This window comes from Electrona antarctica, assembly GCF_951216825.1.
Source record: "Electrona antarctica genome assembly, chromosome: 19".
NCBI classification, from domain to species: domain Eukaryota; kingdom Metazoa; phylum Chordata; class Actinopteri; order Myctophiformes; family Myctophidae; genus Electrona; species Electrona antarctica.
Window position 1 is genome coordinate 703,413 of NC_136800.1, and position 20,038 is coordinate 723,450.

General features: G+C 44.0%; 1 protein-coding gene across 1 annotated transcript; it reads right to left on the reverse strand.

Moving 5' to 3' along the window:
* Nucleotides 1–6,533: 6,533 nt before the first annotated feature.
* angptl4 (angiopoietin-like 4) lies at nucleotides 6,534–15,052 on the reverse strand. Its single transcript, XM_079529638.1, has 7 exons — nucleotides 14,339–15,052; nucleotides 12,648–12,758; nucleotides 12,316–12,409; nucleotides 9,351–9,464; nucleotides 9,022–9,117; nucleotides 8,302–8,580; nucleotides 6,534–8,002 (listed from the first exon to the last, which is right to left on the reverse strand). The coding sequence occupies exons 1-7, from the start codon at nucleotides 14,888–14,890 to the stop codon at nucleotides 7,818–7,820; spliced, it is 1,431 nt and encodes a 476-aa protein (XP_079385764.1). The 5' UTR covers nucleotides 14,891–15,052; the 3' UTR covers nucleotides 6,534–7,817.
* Between the last annotated feature and the right edge of the window lie 4,986 nt (nucleotides 15,053–20,038).

A 20,038-nucleotide genomic window follows, 5' to 3' on the forward strand; every position in this document is an offset into this window, starting at 1 on the left:
ACTCATGTAGAATCGTCCTCGGGTGTAAAATGGGTTAATATTCCACCGTGGGTTTGTGTAGAGCGATAAGGATGGAGCCGGCAATATAAAAGCCTCTATACTGCCCTGCCATTATATCATCCAACATTGAACCCCACCCACCCACCCACTGTGAGAACATTAACCCCTTTTGGCCTGACATCGAAATTTAAAAAAATGTCTTCTAAATTCTTACAGTTTTCTGAAATACCTCATGTTTCTGTACCCAAAAAATGATATGCAATTGGCCACGGACCCCCATCTGAAAATATGTTGTTCCAGGGACCAACCCCCCCCAGAAGCAAAGATTTGAGTTAAAAACGTTCTCTGAAAGAATATATATTCAAAGATTTGCCCCACATTTTCACGATTTTTCAAAAATAGCAGACCTACAAGCTCGTAGCGCGGCACTCGGTGCCGCGCTACGAGCTTGTAGATCTGCTATTTTTCAATAGCTATAAGTGTAAAATAATGCTTTCAAACACCAAAAAGGGGTTCCCCGTCCAAAATGGGTTAAAAAGGGCTTTGTGAAAGCCTCACACAGGTGCCGCCGCAGCACGAAGGCGCTTGGGTCCTTCTGTTGCAGTTGCCATGGTAACCCCCATGAGCGATGCCTCCTCCTCCTCCTCCCCCCGGTTGCCATGGGTAACTAAACTCGCCGCTATCGAGGTGATTGATGCCTAACCTTGATCCTACCGACCGTGCGGCAGAGATGGGTTGCTGCTTTATTATTATTACGCCCACACTGTTGGAGAGAAGAGAAGCCTCATGCCTCTGAACTACTCCCCGTGTATGTATGGCCATGTTCGCTGCATGTTGGCAGTGGTGGTGGTTATAATTCCGCACATACACATTTATATATATATACCGTATATACAAAGAAAGCAGTGTACTTGAGGTACAGAGTTGCTACTGTCGCACAGCGCGTTTTGAATAAAAGGAACTAAAGCGGTGGTTTCCCAAAGTGGGGTCCGGGGACCCCTCTAAGGGTCCTTGAGGGAGTTTCAGGGGGTCCCCAGCTACATGATAGTTTGGAATCAAATGGGTCTGTAACTCTGAGAGTGTACAAATGGACCCCCAACGGGTCCATTTGGTTCCATTTGTACACTCAGAGTTAAAGGAGAATTCCACACTAGAAGGCTTTCTTACCTTTTATTTGTAGTTGTTACGTCCCCACCAAAGAGGTCCAGGTGATATTTTGTGCAAAAGCGCATTATTGGCTATGTCCCCTACCATAAGCCCTCAATGAATGGTATTGAATTGAACAGGGCATTGGGGTGTTGTGCTAATTCGCTTATTTCCATCGCTCAAAAATATATCCTCTCTTCATAATGTAAATAGTATTACAAACGGCACATTTTACTACTTATTTCGATGGAAATAAGCAAATTAGCACAAAAACCCAACCCCCATTGAGGGCTTATGGTTGGGGGAAATAGCCAATAATGCAATTTTGCACAAACTAAATAACACCTGGACCTCTTTGGTGGGGATATAACCACTACAAATAAAGGTAAGAAAGCCTTCTGGCATGGAATTCTCCTTTAAATTAACATGGAATTTACAATAATATATGATAATAATATTGGGTGTCCCAGAGATAGAAATACCATTAAATGGGGGGTCCGTAGACTAATGCATGTCAAACTGGGGGGGGGGGGGGGTCCTTGAAATGAAACGGGTTGAGAATCTCTGCTAGAGCTCTTCTCTTATGGGGGGGGGGGGGGGGGGTCCCTGGCATGTATATTTTCAAATGGGGGTCCGCGTGGCTAATGAGTGTCCATTTGGGGGGTCCTTGACATGAAAATGTTTGGTTAAACCACTGTACTAAAGGGTGTGATGGTTAGCTAAAATAAGTCCCTTCATCCCCCACTGGTTGAAGTTGTATCTTAACCCATTTAGGCCTGACGTCGAAATTTAAAAAAATGTTTTCTAAATCCTGAAAGTTTTCTGAAAAAAAACAAGTTTCTATGTCAGTCGTTCTCATGTCAAGCAAGGACCCCAAACATAATATGACATCGGCCGCGGACCTCCATCTGAAAATATGTAGTTCCAGGGACCCTCCCAGTAGCAAAGATTTGAGTTAAAAACTCGCTCTGAAAGAATATATATTCAATGATTTCAGGCACATTTTCACGTTTTTTCAAAAATAGCAGACCTACAAGTTCATAGCGCGGCACTCGGTGCCGCGCTATGAGCTTGTAGATCTGCTATTTTTCAATAGCTAAAGTATGACATAATGCTACAAACACCAAAAGGGTTCTCTCCCAAAATGGGTTAACCTAGTTGCTCACTACGCCATCAGAGATTAAAATAGGCTGCATTTTGCATCCCAAAACGCAGTTTATAGTTAAGGGACGCAATAAAACAACGACCTCTGCATCCACGGGATGCACTACTGTACTGTTGTTTTTATTCTAGTTTATTTTGCTAGCTTTAGTTATAATAATCATTTCTTCTTCTGTTTTCTACATGAATATAACCACATTATATTATAACCATATAAAATGAAACGGGAGTTAAATGCTGCAATTTGTAAAAAAAAAAAGAAAAGAAAATGGGACTCATTACATTCATTGAAAACCTATTTACATCACCACTCCATCATCCCAACACGATATACGTTTAAGTTCAAATGAGAACACATTTCATCTAGGGCAGGTTTGGGCAACTTTGACGATGGCGAGGGCCACTATATTTCCACACTCACTCCAGAGGGGCCACATTGCTGTCGTAGCAAAACTAGCAGATCTACAAGCTCAAAACGTGTCGCAGCGCGACGCGTTTTGAGCTTGTAGATCTGCTATTTTTGCTATATTCGAATTGAAATCTTGAATAATTTTTTTGCTATTTTTGAATTGGAATCCTGAAAATTAACATTCTTAAGTAATTTCAAATGCCTTTAATTATACTTGTGTTGAAGCAATGAGCTACTAATTTAGACTGAAGTAATTAAAGCGGGTCATGTTTGCATGTTGTGGAATTGTAAACAGCTGAAACCAATATTATATCAGTATTCTGACATTAACCTGAGGGCCACATTAAGTGAAGGTGGGGGCCGCATGTGGCCCCTGGGCCGCCAGTTGCCTATGTATGATCTAGGGTCATCTGTGTGAGAGGTTTGGGTACCGAGTAACAACACCCAGCGTTTTGGAGAATCGCCTATAGCCTAAGATTCAGACTCTCGTAGAGATGTCTTTTATCGATTCTGACATTTTCAATCTACGAGATTTTATCGATTCTGACATTTCCAATCTACGAGATTGAATCTCGTAGATTGGAAATGTCAGAATCGATAAAACACACCTATACGAGAGTCTGAATCTTATGGGCTATAGGAAACGGCCCCAGGATGGTCTTCCTGACGGTCCGTCTCACTTCCAAAGGGCCATGGTGAGATGGCGTTGCTGTCGGGAGGAAACCTCATAACTCCATTTTTGAGGTTTTCGGAGAAAAAAACATTGGCATAAATCAGTGCCAATGATCACCCTTTACGTCTGTGTGTTGTTTTGAAAATATTAAACCAATGGAAAGTAATAAAAAGTGCTTTGGACAAAACCTCTTAACTCCATTGGACCCTCAAAATGTCTGCTAAAGCAACTAACTCCACCACCTCTCTCCCTCTCATGGAAGTAATTGACTATATATAAAGTTACAACACCAACTTTGATGAGGCTGTATTGCTTTAAGGTTTTCTTAATTTCCTGACAAAAAAATTATTTTTCATTTCCTGAAAAATGAACATTTTGGAGTTATGAGGTTTCCTCCGGACAGCAGAGATATAATGTAAGATGAGACTCTGTGTCAACGTCAAACATGAAGACGAGAGAGAAGCTACCGACGTTGATTTCCAGTGATCACTCAGCTGTTTCTCAAGTCTCATAAGGGTAAGAAACCCGTGCTTGTTTCTTTGGTTTGTACGGAAATCTGAAAGATGTGTACATACTTTAATTGTAACAAGAATGAAGGTCAAAATTAACATTCTATCCTCTGCTAAATGCAGAATGTCTCGCAAAATTACTGAATTCGCTTGTGATGTCACGCCTTGTGACATCACACCTCCGTATATGGTCACGCCTAGTGACATCACGCCAGGGGCGACTGTGGCTCAGGAGGTAGAGCAGGTCGTCCAATGATCCATGGGTCGGCGGTTCGAATCCCGGCTCCTCCTCTGTCTGTCTGTCTGTCTGTCTGTCTGTCTGTCTGTCTGTCTGTCTGTCTGTCTGTCTGTCTGTCTACATGTCGAAGTGTCCTTGGGCAAGACACTGAACCCCAAATTGCTCCCGATGTGCTGGTTGGTACCTTGCATGGCTTCCGCCGCAATCGGTGTATGAATGGGTGAATGTAATGCACATCTATGTAAAGCGCCTTGGATAAAGGCGCTATATAAATGCACCATTTACCATATATGGCCATATCCATATATGAAGATCACGACACTGACGACCTCTAACTCTGGATAACCATACATGGAGAAGACTGGATGGATCATCACCTAGATCTGCATATATATGGAGCCGGCCAGCAACTCTACATCTGACCTCAAACCCTTAGATCTCCATATATGGAGCTGACCTGTTCTGACATTCCATATATGTTGATCCTTCCCCACCCGTCCTTCCTGTTCTGACATTCCATGTGTTGATCTGAGCTCATCAAACCCTGTACACTCAAGACGCGCTCCATATATGGCCAGTACAGGATGAATTCAAAGAGCCAGCGCTTGCCCAGCAGTCTGTCGAGAATCATTATTGCTGGACACGCACAAACATTTACCTTGCAAGGATCGTAGTGTATTGTAATTATCACACATTGTAATTGGTAATACATTATAGAGCGTCACAGTCCCGCCCCCTACCCGGGACCAGGAAATGATTCTCCGTTCATTTTCCTCATAGACATTTCAGAAAGTATTTATTTAAAGACGCTTACGCCGCGGACAAAGCCAACTGGAGTCGTGACAACTCATGACAACACAAACAATATTTTGGACCAAACAAATAATTAGAAAGAAGAAAGAAACGGCAGGTTACAACACTTTTTTTGTTGTTTTTCTTCTTTGTAATTATTTGTTTGGTCCAAAATATTGTTTGTGTTGTCATGATTTGTCACGACTCGAGTTGGCTTTGTCCGCGGTGTAACCGTCTTTAAATAAATACTTTCTGAAATGTCTATGAGGAAAATGAACGGAGAATCATTTCCTGGTCCCGGGTAGGGGGCGGGACTGCGACGCTCTATAATCACTGTTTTAATGTAAAAAGTCACTATTGGGTTATTCAAGTACATTCCTCCATGTGTAGGCATGTTTGGTCTTGTTATGAATTTGTATTTCACTTGACCCAATGATCACTTATAGTAATCTATATAACAGTGACTGTAATGCATTATAAAAACGTTTGTTGTTATTATAGAGATGGGCAGGTGTTGCATCCAGTGAATTGTCTGTCAATCAAATACTATTTAGATTTGTTTGATCTAATAAAGGTCTGACATTTTCATCCAATGGTACAGTAACGTTTTAATCTACTGTACCGTATGTTTTAATTCATCTTGTTTCTTTTTTGTAGACTTAATGCTGGCCAACATAGTTGTTTTCCAGGGAAAGTAAGCACTAAGCCAAGTCAATACTTCCATTGCTCTGCTTGCACGCCCTGCAGTCTATCACAAAGTCATAAATCTACATGTGTGTATGTTTGTTAAAGAATTTGACATGTTTTCTATTATCCAGTTGGGTTGGGATCAGGATGTTCACAGCGATGGCGTGCCACGCGATCCAGCAAGCTTAAGCACTGTCAGAACATTCCTCTCCGTCACCTGCCTGTCGAGATGCTACACATGCCAAGAACTACTTAACCCGTAGTCTGCCACATCTGCATGTGACGTTAAGCTCCGTCTAGTCCAGTGTTGTTTTTGTCCACTAAAACCAAGATGAAAAATGTTCGTCGACTACCTTTTTTCACTGACTGAAAACTAAGCTACGATGACTAAAACTATAAGACTGAATGTATTGCCAATTTCGTCAGCAAATAAAAACGAAAATGTTAGGAAGGGACTAGTGGACAAGAGATCCAGTATAAGTCATGTTACACTTGGTTGCATGCTGAAAATAGCAGATCTACATACAAGCTCACAACGTGTCGCGCTGCGATGCGTTGTGAGCTTGTAGATCGGCTATTTTCGACTAAAACTAGACTAACACTTAAACATATTCCAGGTGACTAAAATGTGACTAAAACTAAATGAAAACTATTCAAGAGACTAAATGACTAAAACTAAAATAGAAATGTGCTGCCAAAAACAACACTGGTCTAGTCCAGGAGGGTTTCCAAACATTTTTGCTCAAAAAGATACATTTGTTGTCTCCCGAGGACCCAAACTATAACCAAAATGCATTATTAATTAACCACATTATTTCGTAGTGAAAACAGCCAATCTACAAGCATGCTTTTGAACAGTTTCCCCTCAAATTCAACAGAGACAAAGGTTTTTCTTTTAGTTTAAATCAATTTTATTGGCTCATTCTGGCCAAGAATCTGTTATTCTCTTTTTTTTTAAGAAAAACAATAGTTACATCTGGAAAATATGAAACGGACAATACAGACAATATAAATTACAAACAGGCAGCACAATACATATAATATACAGATTTCTTTCAGCACTTAAATAAAGGGTAACAATCACAAACTTCTCGTGTCACAACAAAACATCACAACAGAGATCAGTTACAGTAGAAGTTATGAAAAGAACAACAGTCATTCATACATTACATACACTATGTACAAAAAAAAACATTTCTAAAATCTTTTAAGGGTCAGTCAATATGACTTAAAATGATTCAAAATGATTCAGAAAATCTCCACAGGGGGAAACACTAATGTATAAGGGTACATTACATTATACAGTACTGTACAAAAGGCTGGAATGGTTTTCATCAGTGCCTCGTGCATTGCAAGGGAAACGGTAAGTCAAACAAAGACCCAGTCGGTTGTCAATCATTCTTAACACAGTGACACATTTTATATAAAAAAAGTAATGCCTTTGAGGGGGGGGGGGGGGGGGGGGGGGTCAATACATTTTTTTTGTGTAATAATGACTTTGATTAAGTTCAAGTCAAAGTTTGGTCCGCACCATTGGGGCACCAGCTGCCTTTCAATCCTGTACAATTCAATGCAGCTTTTTGAAGCCATTTTTTTTTTTGAACAGTTCCATTTTGTTGCTATATCTCAACAACAGCTCACACATGTATTTTAAAAAAAAACACACACATTTCTTGGAGACAAGTTTCAGCTTGTTGAAAACGCTGGCTTGGCTTGCGACACTGCAACACAGGCCAGTACTCGCCCCAACCATACTCCGCTAAAGCTTTACTATTTGAGTCCTAGGGGCCCTAGCTTTTTTTTGCTAATGGAATAGGCCTCAAACAAAACCTACTACTGCTGTGCTGGTTGTTGTTGGTACCACAGTCTATATCTTCCACTCCTCTTTTCATCAACATCAGCCGTGCTTCGGCACGTCTCCATCGTTAAAACGTGTCTCTTAACATTCTCTGTTTCTGTGGAGTCGAGGCGTTAGCTTTCAGAAAACAAGAGCGATGGAAACATGGAGCCCATTCAAGTATGAGTTCTTCTGGGGTTGTGTTTTGTGGGCTTTTTCTTTAGCTCTGTTGTAAAGTCTTATGCCACAGGGAGACGACGCCCAGACGTTGAAACGGGGGAGTTGAAACCGAGCCCCCCACACCACACCGTCGTCAACCATTAAAAAAAAGAGAAAAAGGTCCTATTGTCCTATTTTCTTTTCCTTTATGACTTGTTGCCTATCTCAGCGGGGGCAACCATCATGGCGGTGGTCTTCAGAGGGTAGTAGCGCCCCCTCCAGGTCTTCCAGAACACGCCCTGCTTCCTCTGGTGCCTCTGCTTGGGCGGCGGGCTCTGGAAGTATCTGCCGTTCAGGTTGGAATGGCCGCAGTTACTGAACCACCAGCCTCCTGAGAGAGAGAGGAGAGACGAGAGAAAGAGAGAGGGAAAAGAGTTAGTTTAAGACCTGAGAAAAGATTCTACAAATGCCTTCTAAATCCTGACAGTTTTCTTGCACTTGGTGCCGCGCTACAAGCTTGTAGATCTGCTATTTTTCAATAGCTAAAGTATAACATAATGCTTAAAACACCAAAAGGGGTTACAGGCCTAAAATGGGTTGGATGCTTGCAGGGATGTATTTTTTTCCCCAGAATTCTCTTAAGAACTTCCAAAAATGCGACAAAATAAGTGACATGAACAAAACCCTTACCGGAGAGATGTTTGGCACAGTTGGTGTCAGGTTTCTGGTCGTTGTCTTGGTCACGGGTGGAGAAGGGAAGGCCTGTGGAGGTGTCAGTGGCCAGAGAGCTCTCCAGGTTCCCCACGGTGTCCTGGACGTGGAGGGTGTACTTGGTCTCCTCTCCACCCAGCCGGAAACGGAGGCGGAGGGAGTCCGAGTCCTCCTTCCAGTCGGAAAACTGTATCTTGAGTACGTAGTCGGCGTCTTTAGACAGCGAGTGAATCTTCTCCAGGCCCAACCAGAACTCTCCTAGAGAGGGGAGACAAAGAACAAGCATTAAAAACACCGCACCCAGTGCAGGGGGGAATGACTAACTTTGCTACAATAGCTTGTTGTTCTACTTTTAAACTTGTGCTAAAACCTTTACTTGCTTCCATTAGTATCCAACTTGATCAATATATTTCCCTTGCTATCGAGGTGTGTTAATCAAACTGATGGCCCGAATTGGGTCAACAAGTAGTAATCGGCTACTTTGGGGCAGGGAATCACAAAAAGCATCTTAAAATGTGGAGATAATCTTCATTTCCGGGCAGAAGCTAAGACGCTTTAAACCGCCCATATAGTCTGTCATTTAGTGGTGGGCGGCAAGAAGTAATGATGTAGTGTAGACTATAAACTAATCCCCTCTCTCCACTGGCCCGGCTATAGTGAGACAGAGACAGACAGGGAAAAAACAGCGGATGTACTTACCATTCAAGCTGCCAAAGCCTTTCTGGTAGGCTTGCCATAGCTGGTCAAAGTCAACAGAGCCGTCCTGGCGCCTCTGAATCACTGTCCATCCACCTTCTGTAGAGAGACAGACAACGTTGGAAGGATTAGTCGTGTCCTAATCTCGCGTCCCTGGCTAAACGGGAGTGCGTGAGCTCACACAGTAAGGGAACCCCCTTTTACTGTAAACAACAGTTTTGAGACTTTGAGCTATATCCCTTCCGTTTGAAGTCGGTTTACAGATTGTTCCGGTTAATTCCTACTTCTGCTGTGCAGGAAAGAAGACCCAGTGAAGTCTGTGATCAACTTACCAGCTGCCATTTCACAGAAGACTTCAAAAGACTGGCCACCCGATGGCTGGATGGTGTAGACGCCGCTGGATGTCTCGCCGCGCAGAAACAGCTCGTGACAGTTTGATGCCATTTCTAGAAACACAAGAGGGAAAAGAAACCCACAACACTATTAACATAAATAAAACAATAACTTTACATGGCTTGATATACTCAAGTCAGTACCATTCAAGGCCACAAACACAAAAGAGCGATCAACCTTTGCCCTAGACCGGTGTACACACCCTATTTATAAATGACACATTTTATGGTATTTGGGTTTGTCTTTAAAAGAGCAACAAGAACTGTTTGTCATTATCTTTACCGCATGGAACTTTGTTGCCACCATATTGTGAGGGATTTGCCCAGCATGGAGTTTGTTTTTAAAGGGCAACATTATCCACTTGGGTCTTTTCTAACAAGTGCAAACTACAGTACTACTTGTCCTGAAAGGACAACATTCACACTCAAGGGCGGAGAAGTAGAGCAGTTATTTAAACAGGAAATATGAAATATGAATCGCCGTATAATAGTACACTGCTTTCAGAAGTAGGTCACACCACGGTTTGGGATGCGTATTCGCAATAAGGCTTTGTTATTGTTGCTCTGCTTGCTCCCCTGGGAAAGATGCGTGTGTTTGCAAATAAAAGAGAAGTCTACGGAAGGAGGGACCCACGCGAACTTATCGCCGAGTTTGGAAACCGCAAGAGATACAAAAAAACATGACCGTGAGTCACTAGACTGAACAAAGGAGAGAGACTGGCAGCCAGTGAGAACTCCTTTGCCTCCAGTAGTAAACATGACCTTTCTCCCAGTTCCCAAGCAGACACCCCCCCCCCTCCTTCAGCTGCTTGCTTTCCTAGGCTATTGATTACACGGATCTAGCCATACATTCCTCTAAAAACCCCCCTCCTCCCTCTACTCTACTCCCACCCCCCCAATTCCTCACATGCACAGCATCCAGTCAGTGACGTAGCAGCGCATGGCCTGTGCATGCACGGGGGATGCTCTTGGAGTGGCTGTGTTGCTATGTGTGGGACAGTGGTGCACAAAAAAACACATGCAAAGGCGCCCGAGGGGACTCATTTGAGCTGTTATGGCTCATAAGGCGCAACCAGCACCCCCTTCAATAACGTTTTATTGTCGTTATTATGATTTTATATTAAGGCAGGGACAGCCGCATGGGGGGGGGGGGGTTTCTCTTCAACCGTGGGCACATTTCATATTACATTACGACGACAAAGAAAGAAGGAGAGAGATGATGGGACTATGGGGGTCTCTCCATGGAGGGGATGGGGGAGGAGAGGAGAGGATGAGAGGTGGAGGAGGAGGAGGAGGAGAGGAGCTGTCTGACTCAGTGACAGATCTGGGGGAAAGGTCGTTGGCATTTTCTGAGAGATGCTCGTGAGCAGGCCCGAACACAAGGGTAGGGAGGTAATAAGTGTCTTCACAACAACAGAGGAGATGTGTGTACAAAGTTCAACCCCGACAAAAAAAAATTAGACCTCCCTTTCTTCTTCTTCCTCCTTTTTCCTCCTCCCCGCCTTTTTTTCTCTTTTGGCCCCCACAATCTGAGGGACATCGCATGCGAGGTTTCGAGCAAAAAAAAGCCCTCCTCCCCCCCCCCCCCCACCCATCCCCACCCATCCCCACCCATCCCCACCCACCCACACAGAATGACGGGGTGAGTAAATCCCTTTGTACCAGCCGGGCTCTCTCTCTCTCTACTAGTGCTGTGTATGACCCTGACTTAACACTGTGTCCGAGACTCAGCAACCTTTCCCCCAGTTGGAGCCTGGCCCAGGGGATGGATGATGCTGGCTGCTGTGTGTTTCTTTTGCTGGGCATTCCTCAAATCCTGCTGATGTCAGAATGCTGCCATCAGAGGTCTTATTGTGATCTGTACTGAACTAAGCCTCCGGGCTATACAGTTCACCTCTCACCTACTTGGCTCCGTGTTATTATATTAGCCTAGAATTTGTGATCAGAACGTGACAACAGAGAGACACCGACCCGGGGCCTAAAAACTCTCACGATTTAAATGAGCTTTAAAAAAATGAACGAAGTTAGGCTCATTATGTTGATACAATATTGTTTTATCCTCCGTCACAAGATACCCATTTTGTGATAAACGAGATTAGGAGAACAGCGACACGAACAGCTTGCCAATTTTGTTGGCACTTAAAAACTTAAGCATGATATCAAATGATGTGGAGTTGCGCAGGCGCATTAGTACACATGTGTTTTATCCACTCTTTAAAGACTAAACAGGAACTTGCAGTCACTTGGTTAATCAATGGTTCATATAAAAAGCAGAGGGACTTCTCTGTGTCTGAACTTTTCCCCAGTTGGCCGGCATCCAGCTTTGACACAGGCCCAATGAAAGCAGGCATTATGACTAGGCCTATTGGACCCAGTCATAGCACTGTAATTCTGTGAGCAATTGTGATTGCAGCAGCAGATGCTTGGGTAGGACTGGAGGTCAAGACTCGAGTCATTAACTGCCTTTTCAGAGTCAACTGTATAATTTTGCCTGCTGTGGATTGTCTAATTCACCATGAATAATTCCATTCTTCTGTCTGTTTCTGATTTATATGGGCCTCTGTCTGGTATGCCTTGTTAAATGAGAAAGGGGGTTAAAGCAAGAATACTCCTGCTCTGTACAAGCATATATATGTTTTTCTTTTTATATTAATTAATTAACAATGACAATTATTGGCATGGGCTTCTTCCCCCCCCCCCCCCCCCCCCCCCCCCCCTCACATTTAATTGGGCCAGCCTTTCCTAATTGCTACTGATGTTAAGCTTCTTTGAGTTCGTTCTCTTAAACAGATGGTCATTGATCGCATTTAAGGTTAGGATTAGTTCAAGTGCATTTAATTAGCCGATTTAACGTGGATTGTAAAGAAGGATTGTGAAACTATCTGTGGGCCTTCTTGTAACTTACCGATGGGTGAGTCGCGTTGCTCCACACTTCCATTTTGCTTGGTGGTATCTGTCCTGCTGGCTTTGAAGGCTGCCCTCTCCTTTGTGAGCTGAATCTGAGAACGTCAAAATAGTAATATTAATAGTGCAATTAAAGGCAATTGAAGGCATAACAACAAACACGTGTTAGCCTCGCATAGTCAAATGTAATAAATTAGGCCACAATTTCGTTCCCAAATGCTCCAGCACGGTTTGAATCCGTACAGCAAACTTATGTAGCTGTTTAAATCATAGCCTACTTACATTTGTTCCTTATCAGCTCAAATAATAATACAATTAACAAACATTCATTACCTGATTCTGAAGGGTTCTGATGCGCACATTCTGTTTGTCCAGCTTGTCCTGCTGCAGTTGGATTCTCTCCACGAGGTCATCGATCCGTCTGTTCTGGGTCTCTAGCATCATCTGAAAGCACACAAGCAGGTATATAATATGATTAATATCTCACTGAGCTGTTCTCTTCTCTTTAGAGAGCTATACTTCATGTCTAGGGAGTAGAGATGGAATGCTATAACTTTATAAAAGCAACGGTCGGTCATGTAGTAGCAGCAGCACAATGTCAGGGCGAATCTATCAAGACAAATCAAATCATCCACAATAAATTAGCGCAACAACCAGAGCAGTGCCTTTTAATACACTTAGTTAAAAGTAAAGCCAACTAAGCCTATACTTTCATTTTAAATCGCTGTGTTTTCTTCTATGCATTTATGATCCAGATGTTTTTTAGCAAGCGGTTATACAGGCTAAATGCATGATAGCCTACTTCCCCAACGGACCTGTGCTTAGGTTACATAACCCACTGAGCGTGGGATTTTCCATGGCACTCTTAAAAATGTTCTGCGATTCAACTTTTATACGGGCTTGCACGTGGTGGAAGCAAGCAAAGCAACGCATCCAGCTTGGGTGATCTTAGATCACACCACCATAATAATATTGAAATGATCTAACTTAAAAATTAAGGGCTATGCAACTGGTGCAGCAGTGACAGTGTACATGTCCCTTTGTCTGAGACACTGTTGCCAGGTTGCTTCGTTCCACTACTCTATAGTGTCCATTGATTGAGGTTAAGCATACACCCCACGCCCCGGATTGCATCGCCATTCAGTTCACTTTGAGTCAATAGAAATAACCCCACCAGGCAAGCCAACTGTCCTTGTCTATCAAACAAAAGTGCCTCTTATATTTTTCCGACTGGTCATCGCATGCACCGTCCTAGACCCACCCCCACTTGGCGCACAGGCTGGCCCACTGCCCAGTATTCCTTCATTCATTCATTAACTCATACAGTTCAGATATTAAAAAGTTGTAATCTTGAATTCATATTTGCTTAACTTTTACATTGTAAGTGGGCTATACTGTAATATTGCGTGGCACCCACATAATGATCTGCCTGCAGAAAAAGCACAGTCGTTTGTCTGTTGGGTTTCAACTTAATGTAAACCGATGGAAGAATCCCACACAATGGGAGAGAATGAAGGAAGACAAATAGATAACCCTCTTCATCCTCATTGTGCTTGCTTTCTATGTACACCTCGCTATCATCACACTTGCCCCTAAACTGTCTGGGCGGGAACCCCTTTTAGTGTTTTAAGCATTATGTTAAGCTTCAGCTATTGAAAAATAGCAGATCTACAAGCTCATAGTGCGAGTGCCGCGCTACGAGCTTGTAGGTCTGCTATTTTTGAGAAATCGTGAAAATGTGGCACAAATTTGGAATATATATTCTTTTAACTCAAATGTTTGCTTCTGGGTGGGTCCCTGGGTGAACTACATATTTTCAGATGGGGGTCCGCAGCCAAATACAGATAATTCTGGAGGTCCTTGACATGAAAAATGTTGAGAACCAACTGACACAGAAACATGATTCATGATTTTTTTTAAATTTCGACGTCAGGTCTAATCCATGTCCCCCTGCTTCCCCATAAACCATTGCCCCCTGCAATAATTCCAGATAGAAACCAACCCCGTCCACCATGAAGTCTCACCTGGATGACACCGGCGTCGCTGTAGTTCCCGACGGCGTTGCCGTTGGTGTCGGGCAGCAGCGGTCCCTTTCCCTGCAGCGTGGCGTCCACCCTTTCCTCCAGCCGTGTCATCCTCTCCATCACCATCTTCCTCCCGCGCTGCTGCTGCTGCTCCTCCTGCTCGGCCTTCTCCCTGAGCGCGGCCGTGACGTTCAGCACCTGCCCCTCTCTGTCCTCGAGCCCCCGCACGCGCGCCCTCAGAGCCTCCCCGTCGGCCCGCACCCTCTGGCCCGCCTTGTCCAGCTCCGCCGCGGTGCCGTTGAGGGCCCTGAGCTTGGCCGAGATGTCCCGCATCTGGACCTTGGTCTTGTCCACGTGCTCCTTCAGCCCCTGGCCCAGCTGCAGCAGGCCGTGGGCGATCACGTTCACGTCGTCCCACCCGGCGTACTGCACCCGTTTCTCCTTATTGCCGCCGCCGCCGGTCCCCCCCGCGCCCCCTTTCCTCTCGAAGGGGAAGCCGGTGGCCACGAGAGCCACCAGGCAGAGTGTCAGCGTGGGTAGAGTTGTCTTCATGGTTGGTTTGCTCTGTTGTTTGGTTGGTGGTGGTGGTGGAGGAGTCACTGGAGTGGTTGAAGTGATTGCTTTGAGAAGAAGGATGCACTTTTTATATTGTTTTTTTTTTTTCTTTTTGCAGAATGAAGATGCAAAGCATGTGCAACACACCCTCCCTGTTTAGTCTGTGAGAGCTCAAGCTCCTGCCCCAGTGTACACAGGACTATTTTATAGTTTCACAGCCCTCGGATCCACCCGGCAACTGCTTCCATTGGCTAGCAGAGGAGACCAGGAGGGGAGGGTGGTGGGGGGTGGAGTCGCTCTCAGGTTTCTCTACCCCCCCCCCCCCCCCCCCCCCCCCCCCCCCCCCCCCCCATTAACTATTTATTGTCAGAGAAGGCATAGGAGGAGAGAGGGAGAGAGAGAGACATGACGTAACAATGAGGGCAGCTTCCCTCACACAGCGTAGAAGAGATCCACAGTTTATCCTCAGCGGCAAGGATTTGCACTCTAAGTATTTGATTTGAGATAAAAAGGTTTGTCATAAATGTAGTCCTAATTATTGTTATTACCATTGGATAACACATAGTGAAGTATTCCTCAAAGGAACATCCCCCTTTACACATCGCAGTAAGATGTATTCAAAGAGCTTAGCTTTGCAGTATATCATATAAATTGACCATCCTTTTTTTTTTTTTGATAGATACTAGTTCTACAATGCAGATATATGTTGGTTACTTGTGCACATACTGTATGTATTTAGAGATAGACATAATGTTTGCTTGTCCACATTAATGATAAAGATCTAGATAGTAAAGTTGTTTAGACAGATGTCAGGGATCTGGTCATTCCTTTGTATAGAACTTGTTTTATTTGCGCTGCACAGATTACTTGACCAAAATACCTGTCATTGGTTGACAGATTGGTATGGTTTACACTAGTGATTGTTAAAAAGGATAACACAAAAATCCCTACAGGGGCTTGTCTCCACCAGGCCGAAGGCATGGGGAGAGAGTATGTTTTGCCCTCGTCTAAGTCGCTCTTAACCCACTTCGCGCCATTGCCATCAATCTATGTAAATTAAAGGCAATGAATCAATGTTACGCTTATCGCCATTGGCGTAGCTCTATGGCGATTGTGCTTTTATAGCGATTTCGATTGATCAAGTCATAATGCTACTCACGGTAGCGTCGGGTTGCTAGCTGGTGCTGTCAACAACACAGGATCGTGCCATTGAGATCATCGTGGCCATAATCACCCATTCTATCTGTTTCTTTCAATCGCCTATATCTCCTATTCCTTGTCCCAGGCGGCATTTTTGGTCAAAACAAGGTTTATTCCATGGCCCAGAGCCGGCGATGTGATCGTACGGCATCATGTTAACTTTTTCTGTGCCATCTACGTTTATAAACGTAGCTAGGCTAATGTAACCTACTGGTGCTATCTACGCGTATGTTCGGAGACAACCGTATACTCCATATATGAACGCGCCGTCCGTCTGTTTATCTTATGAAGAGCCTCCGTCCCCACCAGCGATGGGATTTTTAAATCCATCTCCGTTGAGCCTCCATTATAACAGGATTTTCAAAGCGCAGTATCTCTAAAGGTTCGAGAGCTGTCCATGGTGGGGCCGCCGCGCACCCGACGATCGTAAATCACTTGTAAGTTTGTACAGCATCGCTGAGCAAATGTAGCTGGTTGTACTGCTAGCTAAAGGCTGTGAGCTAATGTAGCTGTTTGTACTGCTAGCTAAAGGCTGTGAGCTAATGTAGCTGGTTGTACTGCTAGCTAAAGGCTGTGAGCTAATGTAGCTGGTTGTACTGCTAGCTAAAGGCATGTGAGCTAATGTAGCTGGTTGTACTGCTAGCTAAAGGCTGTGAGCTAATGTAGCTGGTTGTACTGCTAGCTAAAGGCTGTGAGCTAATGTAGCTGGTTGTACTGCTAGCTAAAGGCATGTGAGCTAATGTAGCTGGTTGTACTGCTAGCTAATGACGCATTGTGAGCTTGTAGATCTGCTATTTTCAAAATGTTTGTGTATTCATTTGAAAACTTGAAATGAGACATTCTACATAGAGACCACTTTCTACTTTTGGTACTTCAAGTACATGTTTGTACTTTTTACTCCAGTACATTTTGAATTCCAGACTTTAACTTGTAACGGGAGTATTTCTACATTGCAGTATTGATACTTTTACTCGAGTAGTTTTTCAGGGTATCAGGTATACGGTCGCCCCTAAACCATCTCGCCCCTCGATTGTTTTTCCGCCGACCGCTCGGTGCCGCGGTTCTTGTATTCTTTATTTTACTGAGAATAAGGTTAGAAATAAGTTTAGTTTAAGTTTAGGTATAGTGTTAGGTTTAGGCATAGTTAGGTTTAGGCACAGTTTTACTGAGGTTAAGGTTAGGAATAAGGTTAGGTTTAATAATAATGAATTGCATTTTTATAGCGCTTTTTCAAGTGCTCAAAGCGCTTTACAATGGTTCATTCATTCATACATTGGGAGGTGAAGCGGCGAACAGTCGACGCCAGCGTCCTCACTTCCCACATTCACACACCAATGGTGGTGAGCTTGCACCGACTGACTCATTAAAGGCAATGTAGGGTTCAGTGTCTTGCCCAAGGACATGTGGACAGGAGGAGCCAGGATTCGAACCGCCGACCCAGGGATCATTGGACGACCTGCTCTACCTCCTGAGCCACAGCCGCCCTAACCGTTTAAGCATAATTCACGTAGGTTACTTCAGATATACCAGGCCGCGCAGTTCCGCCGGCTGTACGCCCGGGGCGAGTTGGCCAAGGGGCGACTCGTCTGGTATTCGTTGTTTCACCCCTGCCCTTACACTGCCCTCAATACAGTAGACACGGACACTTATACAGGACATTGGAAAGCATTCGCAGAAAGCTATCGCAGAAAGACGCCGTAATCATCTTTCTGGGAGATACGGTCGAGGAGTGACAAGATTGTACGAAGTCATCACACGTCAGGGAAACGGGAACGCGATTGTTGCGGCCTCCCGGTCCGATTCGGGCCTGCGAGGGATAGTATTTAGCTCCTCATCATGCATCTAAGGTGCTGAGAGAGGCTGTGGAGGAGGACTGTGAGAATTAGGGGAAAGTTCACGGCACCAGCAAGAGAGAATGCCCACATTATATGGCAATTCCTCACACCCTCCACTGGAGGAGTTATACGCGCAGGCAGGGCGGCGATACACGATCCACCCCAGACCACAAAAGAGAAAAGAACAGCTGCTTAACCCTCTCCTGTCTGCAGCAGAGGCTAAGTAGGTGAAAGGTAAGCTTGCCTAGAGAGTGCTGGCTGGCTGGGCTGGCTGGCTGGGAGGGGAAGAAGCGTGAACCACAGATCCCCCACGCACTGGCGTGCGTCTGGAATGTGACAAACATTGCATTATTTCAAGTAAAGTCTCTCACGGGCCCTCAGGAGTCAGGAGGGATTCTATGAATGACCATCAAAGAACGCTGTGTTTCGGACTAAAAATAGGCTTTTCTAGAACCAATCCAAGGAGAGGGGTTTTACTCTGATTAAGAGCACCGAGGTCAACGCAAACAATTTTGCTATTGTTTCGTTATTTCGATGTGGTTGTTTATTCGAGGAGTTAATGTTTCGTATGGAATAGATACTTATATGTAGGTACTGTACATTGGGGATTGTCATTGAATGGAAATGATGACATTTTCTGAAGGTTTAAGAAATTCTGAATGGCTGTCCTATGGCTGTCAACATTCAGATCTTGAAAATAAGGGAATTTTCCCGGCGGCCCGCCCCTACCACTGTCCTCAATAAAACCACTGACCTGACTGAACAGTACATGATTTTACACGGAAAGAATGTACTATGTTGCCTTAACTGCATACAACTGGGACATTACAACTGGGACATTACAGAACTTGGGAGGGGTGTGAGACCGCTGCAGTCAGGCGGATGGGAAGATCCGGGCGGGCCCCGATTTGTTGCATTGTCTAAAGAAGATGTACGTCAGCCCTATATCACTGCTCTTATCCAGACCTGCTGCTACTGATGTCTGTTTCATGACATGATGTCTAGATTATGCCAAGCAAGAAACTGCTTCGCTTAGTCTCTATTAAAACCATTCTCGGAGTGGGAACTCCTCTTGGTGTTTTAAGTTTTATGTTCTACTTTAGCTGTTGAAAAATAGCAGATATACGAGCTCACGGTGCCGCGCTACGAGCTTGTAGATCTGCTATTTTTGAAAAATCGTGAAAATGTGGCACACATCTTTGAATACACACATACATTTCACAGAGAAATCTTTGCTTCTGGGAGGTCCCTGGAACTACATATTTTCAGATGGGGGTGCACCCCAATTTTTGGGGTCCTTGACATGAAATAGGTTTTTTTCCCTGAAAACTGTCTAAATGGATTAATTGTGAAAGAACGTGATTTGTCTGTTATATCTTGTTGGAATTAAGTTCGAGCCCTGCTATCTTTATGAAGTGGTTCCTTTGGATGTTGGGATGAGGGCTGGATTTAAAGGTGATATATGGTCCCTACACCGTTTATGTAGCTTAGAATATATCTCTGCTGTCGGGAGGAAACCTCATAACTCCAAAAAGCAATACAGCCTCATCAAAGTTGGTGTTGTAACTTTATATATTGTCAATTACTTCCATGAGAAGGAGAGAGGTGGTGGAGTTAGCTGCTTTAGCAGACATTTTTTACTACTTTACTACTACTTTACTACTTTTACACACTTTTTACTACTTTCCATTGGTTCAATATTTTCGAAACAGTACACAGACGTAAAGGGTGTTCAAAAGCGCTTATTTATGCCAAAATATAAAAAAAACCCCTCAAAAATGGAGTTATGAGGTTTCCTCCCGACAGCAACAAAACATTGCTGAACATTATCTTCGTATGTGGCCTATAGTTCTAGAGAGGCAAAGTAGCCTATAAATACTAAAGACTTAAATAACAAGTATTAGTAGTCAAGTATAATTGAAAGTACTTGAGTACTTGCTTTTTCTTTTTTTTTAAGAAAGCCTTTATATCGATAGGATGACAGTAGGCAGAGAGTGACACGCAGCAAAGCACGTCGGGATCGGCACTCGAACCTGCAACACGTTGTCAGGCTACATTGTAGCCTATAGGCAGTGGCGTGCACAGATAGACACTAGGGGGTGCTAGAGCA

Excerpts from the sequence above, each read along its gene's own strand:
- angptl4 (XM_079529638.1), bottom strand. The coding sequence starts at position 14,890 with ATGAAGACAACTCTACCCACGCTGACACTCTGCCTGGTGGCTCTCGTG. Across the intron at positions 9,465-12,315 it reads GCAACGCGACTCACCCATCG|AAATGGCATCAAACTGTCAC; the intron begins GTAAGTTACAAG and ends TTGTGTTTCTAG. Across the intron at positions 9,118-9,350 it reads CTTCTGTGAAATGGCAGCTG|AAGGTGGATGGACAGTGATT; the intron begins GTAAGTTGATCA and ends GTCTCTCTACAG.